The 9,252-nt window shown below is 33.9% G+C and overlaps 1 protein-coding gene across 1 annotated transcript; it reads left to right on the top strand.

The window, feature by feature from the left end:
- Positions 1 to 3,049: 3,049 nt before the first annotated feature.
- LOC137404865 (zinc finger BED domain-containing protein 5-like) lies at positions 3,050 to 4,144 on the top strand. Its single transcript, XM_068091093.1, has 2 exons — positions 3,050 to 3,409; positions 3,773 to 4,144. Exons 1-2 carry the CDS (start codon positions 3,050 to 3,052, stop codon positions 4,142 to 4,144), a joined length of 732 nt encoding a protein of 243 aa, XP_067947194.1.
- The last annotated feature ends 5,108 nt before the right edge of the window (positions 4,145 to 9,252 follow it).

The following is a 9,252-nucleotide window of genomic DNA, read 5'->3' on the forward strand; positions in this document are numbered from 1 at the left end:
TTCTAATCTGTAGACCATTAAATATGTTATAAGAATAGACCATGCAATAATTTAATAATACTTACTTTGATATAACTAACTCTGCTAAAATACACTATGTTGTTGTATTGTATAATATAAAATAGTGAAACATAAATATAGTATGATTAAATTTGATTTAATACAATGAAGTGTATAAGATATATTAATTTCTTGTAATACAATATAAATGATATAAATTTCAATGTTACAAGATGCATTAGCTATATATTATTATATATATTAAAATATATGTTAGTATATATAATTAATGTATATGTTAAATATATATTTGGAATTTTATATAATTGAGAAAGCGAGTGTTTCTAGAGTAACCCTATATTTTGAGTTATCCTATCATACACATGGCATATTTTATCTTTAGGTTTATGGGTTTTGTCTCACAAACAAAAACAGACAGTCCAATTATTTCAAAGTTCATTAAGAAAGATCTATCAACATTCAAGCTACTAACAAATGAATTTAGTACAAAGGAAACAGAACTTATCTGTACTTAACTTGTGATACAATTCATCCACTTTGATAAACAGTTACTCAAAACCAAGATTGCCTTGTATGAGATTTTGTATCATGCTGCAGTGAAACAGTGAGAGTTTAGATGATGGGTTTTAACTTTAAAATATAAAAGATGTGTCAATTTGAACTGACTAATTGAATTCTTCTCTCAGCTTCTTTAATACATTCTGTCACAAAAAGGGGATCTTTAACATAACAGATTTTGGTAGATTTATTCATTCTATAGACAGTTAGGTCAAAGCAATTTTGCTTTTCCGGTTTGACATGAGAGTCTTGGAGAGACTAATGTAGTTTGGTGATGATCGATTGCAAAACGAGCGGTTGCAGGACTTGTCTGCCTTATCTTGCTTGCCAAGAAAATCTTCAAAAAACTTTTTGTCTTTTTTTCTGTACTCTCTCTCTCTCACTGTAGATTTAGTCCGACTTTTTTAGTTTTTTGACAAAAAAACTCGCAATAAATTTTAGGCCAGGATGTTTGCCATTTTCTTTCTGTAGTCAAGGGCTAGTTTATTCTATGAGGTTGACCCCCGTTTCAGACAATGCTTCATAAGCTCTAACAATTCTAATAAGTGAATAAGTTATGATGGTTATGTAACTTTCCTAATCACAAAAATCATCTATCCAATCTTCTACAAAGTGACTTACTGTGAATATTTTGTGTGTGAAGGTTCTTCTATTATTCACTCTACAACAATAGTTATATTATTTTATGAATACTCGATATTTATGCTATTACAACATTTAAAAATTTTAATAATATATGTACCACTTCTATAGGTGCTTGAAAAGTAAAACTTAGCTCTGCAAATCATTAACATTTAGCTTAACTTGTCTTTGGTTGAAATGGTTTTAACAATATCTAAAGCAAAAGCTTTATAATGCATGGAATGCAAGCAACAAAACAAGCAGTTAGGTCATGTTTGATTTTACATGCACACGTGATTCTTTATTTAGAAAGCTGTGTAATATTTAAATCCTAAAAATGAAGAAACAGTTTATAAAAAGGGTGAAAAGTGTCAAACGACAATCAGACAATCTGAGCATTGAGGTTTAGACTTTAGACAGTTGGGTAATCAACCAATGCTCAAAAATATATGCTGATTACATTTTTTTATTATTAAAACACTCACAAATTTTGCTGAAAGGTCAAAGTGTAAAGTCTATTAAGCAGCTTTTAATAAATTGGAACTAAAAAACTCAACAAGGTAAAAATAAAATTAAGCACAATTAATGTTTCATTTAATGCTTTGCAAAGTGTTAAATGTGTTGTTGATCCTATTGATAAGTTAGGTCAAATTATTAAATTGTAGTCAAAGATTTAGCAAACCCTCGCAAGGAGAATCTTAAAACAGAACTCAATTTTGTCCAACTGATTTTATTTTATAAGGTGAAATATAATTGATCATGTAAGCTTCGAAGTTTTAGTCTTAACATGCGAAGCTTTTAATAAATATTGCAGTCAAGGTTTTGGTTCAGTTTGCTGTGGAAACTCCAGCAGCGTCGTTGCAGCAATCACAAAATGTCCTAATCTATCTTGCAGAATAAGAATTAATTGAGAACCTTCAGATGTAGGCTTGATTATGAAATTTTAGTTGGTTTTTTCTGCTTGTACTTGACAAAAAAATTTATTCGCATGCATTCTTTGCCATCCATCTTTGTTACGCCAGAGATTTCAGTGTCATTGACTGGAGATTACTTGACATTTTTCCTACATAAATCATGCTGATATCATTCCTTTTCTGTGAAATAAAGAGTAATGTAGGCTCTATACCATCAGACTGCTTCAGGATTTTCACCAGTTTCAACAAACCCTATAATACATCATGCAATTGATGGGCGCATTAAAACTTTCTGCTATGGAGCCAAGTAAGTACTCTTCCACACTGTTTTTCAAGAAAAAACTGGTTTTCAAGTTTCCCACATAAATCATGCTGATATCATTTTTTTTCTGTGAAATGAAGAGTAATGTAGGCTCTATAGTACCAGTGATTTTCAACCACTGTGTCGCGGCACATTAGTGTGCCGTGAGTGATCCTCAGGCGTGCCGTGAGAAATTAGCCAATGTCACTTTTTAAGTACAGGTTCCTCAGGCTCTGAGGCAACTTATGCGGTAGGAGTGTTGTATTTGAATGCCAAGGCTTCGATGTAGTAGGCTAAATCTCCAGGTACCATAATCTGGGTGCCTCTATTCACATGTTTGATGCATAGTCAATGCATTTAATATTGGCCCACAAAACTCAAAGTCCATCGAAAGCAGAATAGTCGTTTAGTGCAATATGCTTAGTTAGGCACCTATAATTATATAGGCACGCAAATATAGGTGGCCTTCGAATGAAGGATGGCGCTCCATTTTTTAACCCTTCCGCTATAGTGGCGTTGAATAGAGATGACCTTCAAATAAAAGTGGCCTTCAAATACAGGTTTTGCGATAATATTCATTGTGTGGCACACGGAGCTGAATGACTGATGTACCTGAGAGATCGTGGTGACAGCCATGGAGAAGTTTTTGAAAAGGACAACTGCATACTCTGAGTTGGTCTCTGTACAAAACTCTGACCCGGATGAAGGCCCAAGTATGGTTGGTGGGAAAAAGAAAGCAAAGACGGTGAGCTCAACGCAATATAGTGAAAGCTATCTTTCGTATGGATTTACTTTCAACGGGGTTGAGATGACACCTACTCCATTATGCCTGGTGTGTAGCGAGAAGCTATCTAACAGCGCCATGGTGCCGAGCAAGCTTAAACGCCATCTCCAAACGAAACACCCGTCGCTTCAAAACAAGCCTACAGACTATTTTGTTTGCTTGCGTGTAAATACAGAGAAAAAGGCAACCTTTATGAGAAAAACTACAAAGGTAAATGAGAAAACAATAAAAAGCTAGTTACCAAGTAGCCGAACTCGTAGCTAAATCAAAAAAGCCACACACTGTGGCAGAGACATTAATACTACCTGCCAGTATAGCCATTTTCGACGATATGCTCGGCCCCGACGCAGTTAAAGACATAGCTAAAGTGCTGCTCTCTGATAACACAATTGCCAGACATATTGATGACATGTCTACAGACATAGAAAGCCATGTTTTGGAAAAGATACGCATCAGTAGAAAATTTGTGTTGCAATTTGATGAGTCTACAGATATTAGTGGGCATTCTCAGCTCCTGGCTAATCCGCGTTTTGTGGATAAAATGACATTAAAGAAAACTTCCTATTTTGCAAGACACTGCCAGAAAAAACAACTAGAGAAGAAATTTTTCGGTTCACATCGCAATATCTGAACCATGGAGGACTTACATGGGACAACTGCACAAGCGTTTGCACAGATGGAGCTGCAGCCATGGTCGGGTGCACCAAAGGCCTTGTGAGCAGAGCAAAAGAGAAAAACCCTGACCTGATTGTTACGCACTGTTTTTTGCATCGTGAGGCCCTCGTTGCTAAAACTTTACCAGCGGAACTGGTTCCTGTGTTGGATGATGTGGTGCGCATAGTGAATTTTGTAAAAACACGACCTTTGAAAAGCCGTATATTTGCATCTCTGTGTGAGGAAATGGGAGCGGAGCATAAGGCCTTATTGCTCCATACAGAGGTCTGATGGTGGTCGCGTGGTAAGGTGCTTGCCCGTGTGTATGAGCTGCGAGAAGAACTTAAAATGCTTCTGACAACTGAAAGGTTAAATTACTCAAAATTGTTTTCAAGTGATGAGTGGTGCTCAAAGCTGGCATACCTGGCTGATATATTTCATCATCTGAATGAACTGAACACAAGGATGCAGGGCCGAAATGAAAACTTGCTTAAAGCACAGATAAAGTAAAGGGATTCCATTTAAAGGTCCACTTCTGACAACAACATGTGCTACGTGCCAACCTGGCAATGTTTCCACTCACAGAGAAAAGTCCAAGTTCCACTGATGCCCTGTGTGAGGTAATATGTAAAAATTTGAAAATTCTCGAGCAGAAGTTGTCATTTTATTTTTCTTCAGCCACCATTGAATGCTTTGACTGGGTTAGGGACCCAAACAGCTCAGCATCAGTTGTTGGAGAGGACATGACTTTACAAGTGCAAGAGCAACTAATTGAACTGAAACAGGATCGGGGTTTAAAACTAAGAATCGCTGATCTTCCTTTCGAACAGTTTTTGGTTGACTGCTGCCATGGAGTTCCCCATTCTGGACAACAAAGCTGTTTTCACATTGCTCCCATTTTCCACCACACATCTGTGTGAGCTGAGACATTCAAGTCTAACTGCTACAAAAACTAAAAACAGAGAGAAACTGAGAGCTGTTGAAGAAGAGCTTCGTGTGTGTTTTTCTCCTATTCCTGCCAGGATATCGGCTTTGTTTTTATCTAAACATGCCCAGGTTTCACACTGACTGAGTATAAATAAATTGTTGAATTATATTGTGATAAAATATACTGATGAGAGTGTCATTTTACAACATTTTTGGTTAGTGGTGTGGCGCAAAGTTTTTCCAATGTAAAAATGTGCCTTGACTCACAAAAGGTTGAAAAACACTGCTCTATACCATCAGACTGCTTCAGGATTTTCACCAGTTTCAACAAACCCTAATACATCATGCAGTTGACGGGCGCATTAAAACTTTCTGTTATGAAGCCAAGTAAGTACGCTTCTACATTGTTTTTCAAGGAAAATTAAAGATTAAAAGCTAGATATCGTAATTGTGTCAAACCAGGATTAAATGATTGTGTCTTTCATCGTTCTAGCATGAATTAGTGAATTTTAGAAGATGTGAACCAAAAATAGAAGATAAGATTGGCCACGTGAGAAGACACTTTGGTTCTGAGCCGTCATGATGACTCTCACTCTTTTGGAGTAATGATGTTGATATCTACTTGTTGCCTCATAAACCAATTATTATGTGATGAAATAGCTCTATGCATGTATGTTAGATATGCAAAGTATTTATTAGGCACTTGAAACTTGCAAAAAAAATTTGAAAACAAATTCATAGTATGATAACTTACGGACGTCGCCTGATTGAGAGTCGTTGACCATGACTAAGTATTTTGGATGTGTTTGTGGCTACAGTTCCTAAAAGAGTAAAACATTAAGATTGCTATTTCTCAACCAGTCGGCAACCATGTTAAAATAAATTACAACAAACATTAGAAGGCTGGGCTATTGCTGATCATCATTACTCAGAGATGTTTGGCCAAGTCAGCGCCAAACTGATATGTAAAAACACACTGATGAACTGCGTATTAAAAAGGTTCAAGCTCTATAAACCTACAGCTGAGCTGAAGTGTTTAAATTTACTACATTCATACATCATTTACATCTGAAGCATTTATTTTCAAATGTAAAAAATTGTTCATCTGAAATTAAATTTTAAAAAGGTGGTGGATTTTTACCACTTTTTAAAGATTCTTGTCTATGTTTAAAAAGTCAAGCGCCGAATGAGGTAGAATGTATGTCGAATCAAGTTAGTGGGATGCTGTCAGAAATTACCATAAATCATTGTTGGTCAATATGTAGTCATTAGTTATGGCTATTAATAATTAAACTCATTAGCTATGGATCCTACAGCTTAGACATCTGTATGAATGAATCGACAGCATAGAAATTCTGAAAAGGAGTTTAGAAGATTTTTTCATTAATAATTCTAATTCATTGGTGGTTGGAAATTTGCTATATTCTGTTACATTGTTGGTTAACTTTGTTTCCAAATTTTTATTTAGCTAGGCTTCAGAAATACAAAAATATCTAAATTCTAAATACATGTAGTGGTTTGACAGACAAATGTTTGACCCATAAACTTGGAGTTGTCCTCCAAATGCTGCTTTCAACTAAGTTGTAGTCTTTTGGTTACTTTCAAAGTTGTTTACATCAGAAAAATGGTGTACGTGCTAGTAAAGGTAAACATTTTCTTTCATTGAATAATCTCCTAATCTTATTGATTAAAAAAGGTTGACGAATTTGGTAAAATTTCACAGACACAAAAACTTTTGTAAGGCTCAAGTGTATAACAAATAAGAACTGAAAATACTTAAAGACTTACTTGATGGCTTTAAAATTGAAAATCTCTTTTGCATCTAGTTTGGGTTATTTTCATTTTTATTTTAAACAGCATGTAATCCTTATTTGTAGTGAAAAACATATTTGTTGACCACCATTCAGATTTTTTTTTCAATGTGTAATAGAATGCATGAGTTGATTTTCTGGATTAACGACTAAAAACCTGGACAATATTTCACAAAAATGTTAAAAATAACTCAATTCAGTTTCTTTATTATTACTTTTTTGAGAATATTGATTATTTTTATGCAAATGGAAAATTGTTGCCAATAAATTTTATCAACAACTATTTTCTGTTAGCTTAATGACATGATCAGGCGACTGGCTTCCTTACAGTGTTTATTTGTTGCTTCTTATACTGCCTCACCATTTTACTACCAGAACTTCACTACTCCCTATTTTGTACACAGTTTTGAGAAGCAGTTATATATCAAGATTTACTTTCATAAGTCAAATAAAAACAATTTAAACTCTTATTATCAGTGCTCTAAAGCGTCACTCCTGCCGCTAACAATATGAGTTCAGACTGTTTACTACAAAGGGTGGAGAGGCTTGATTAATTTATTTTTGGGCTTGAGGAAGAAGTCTCTTATGTTGGTTTAAATCATGAAATTATAATGGAGAAACCAAATTTTTTTTGTGTTAGATGTAAATACATTTACAGCCTACTAGTTTTACAAAAATTTTCCAAATAATGTTTTTAGTGACAACAAGTTGCAGACGTAAACAAAGTTGGCAATGTTCACAAAGATCTTACTGTCTCAATATTATTTTTTATTTCTGTCAATAATCTATTTAGACTCACTTCATTAATCTTTGCATGTGTTTGTTACTAAGTTGTTGCGCTTACCCACAAAGATTCAAACATTATAGAAGTAAATTGAAATCACCTTGTAGTTATAAGCAAATCAAATTGGCAATTGGTGCTTTTAAATTATATGACAAAAAATTAGAAGTATTTCTTTGTAACGGAATTATAAAAAGCTTTCATATTGCTTTTTCTTAACTTTAACACTTAGTCTTCCACTTCTGAACATGTGAAAAGGTTGTGGAAGTGTTTCCAACAAACTAACACCGTTAGCTGAAAATTGTTGGCACTACTTTTAATAGGGTCACTTGGTCATTGATTGCACTCAAGCTTTGCAAGCCATAAATTAATTCAAAATCGTGAACAGCTTTGCATTACCAGTTTTTATCAACAATATTGAATATTTCACATGCATATACATTTGTCATATGTGCTGCTATATGTAATATATGTTGCTAGCAACTTATTTTTATAGCATAGAATAAGCATTTTGACTCCAGTCGGCCTTAAAGTTCAAAGTAAATTATCTTAATCCAACTAAGGCCATTTTTAATTCTGTGCAATTAAAATCTACCTATGGTGAATTTTACATGTTTTACCAAGACAATTACAATTTACCAACTCAGTTTAAGATGTGCGGACTTGGAAACTAGCATACAACTATAACAATTATTTTGAATATGTTTTTATTTACATTAGTTCTTCAAAGCTCATGTTCTTATATTGTTGTTTTTAATGTACATCTTTTAACAGAGAAAACCAATTCAAATGCGGTTTACCAGCTTGATACTGTTTGCTGTAGCAAAGCTAGGCAGAAAATATTTTAACAAACAAAAACAAAGGAACTGCTTACCATTAAATGAAAAACAATGAAATTAAATGTAAATACCTAAATGTACAACCTAAAAAGATAATTTTGAGTCAATATGCATTCGATAATTTTTTTTAGTCTGAAGAAAGAAAGTTCTACCTCTGCTCAAGGCATCCACCAGAGTTTTAACAAATTTCTATTTATAAACTTGTCACACTCACTTCGAGATGTTTAACATTATTGATGGCCTTCTTTCCTCCAACAATCATGTGAGGATTGCTGACTGTATCTACGTAGGCAAGCCACATTTAGTGGGTAGGTGTACTCAATACTCTAATAGCTCATAAAATCACAGTTGATCTTTAGAGTCTCCTCTTCAAAATCTTTTGAATGGGGTTGATTGGAACACTTTGGTTTACCAGATAAAAGTTGTAGATTTGGCTAATAAAAAATTTCTAAGCAAAATAAAAAAAACTTGTTGAATAAAATGGTTCTACAAAGAAAGCAACTATTTGTAAGCCCAAAAGCTTTTAAATCTTTTGGATGTCTACAAAGTTTCAAGTAGAAACACACAAGGGACAGATATTTTGTTAAATGCAAAGATAACCTTTTCAGCGCTACTTTAGAAAAAAGGACGAGATTGAAGCTAAAAATAGAGTTTCATCTTTTTAAAATGCAGAAGAGCAAAAACTGATTGTTATTGTAATGAATATCAATAATTATTCACCTAACTAAGATTAGTAAGTAATGTTTGGGACAAAGCGAAGGTAAAGCTCAACAAAGTACACAGTTTTTAAACTCTAACAAAGCAAGGAATTAACCAATGACAAACAAGAAGCTACATAGTTTACCACTTATTTTATGGAAATAGGTTCCAGGCTTGTGCAAGCTTTTTGTAACATGAATATAAAGCATCTATCTTCAGAGAAAAACGTGTTTATAAAATTTACTTTTGAAACATTTCATGTGTGTACTGCTCACAAAGCTATTGCAAATTTGAATGAACACAAAGCAGAGGGCATAGATGGATTAACCGCAAAATTATCAA

The sequence above is a fragment of the Watersipora subatra genome, chromosome 9 (assembly GCF_963576615.1).
Source record: "Watersipora subatra chromosome 9, tzWatSuba1.1, whole genome shotgun sequence".
NCBI classification, from domain to species: domain Eukaryota; kingdom Metazoa; phylum Bryozoa; class Gymnolaemata; order Cheilostomatida; family Watersiporidae; genus Watersipora; species Watersipora subatra.

Bases quoted from the DNA above. Each gene is read 5' to 3' on its own strand.
- LOC137404865 (XM_068091093.1), top strand. From the start codon at position 3,050: ATGGAGAAGTTTTTGAAAAGGACAACTGCATACTCTGAGTTGGTCTCT. The intron at 3,410-3,772 runs GTAAATGAGAAA...CTATTTTGCAAG, and splicing joins TTATGAGAAAAACTACAAAG to ACACTGCCAGAAAAAACAAC.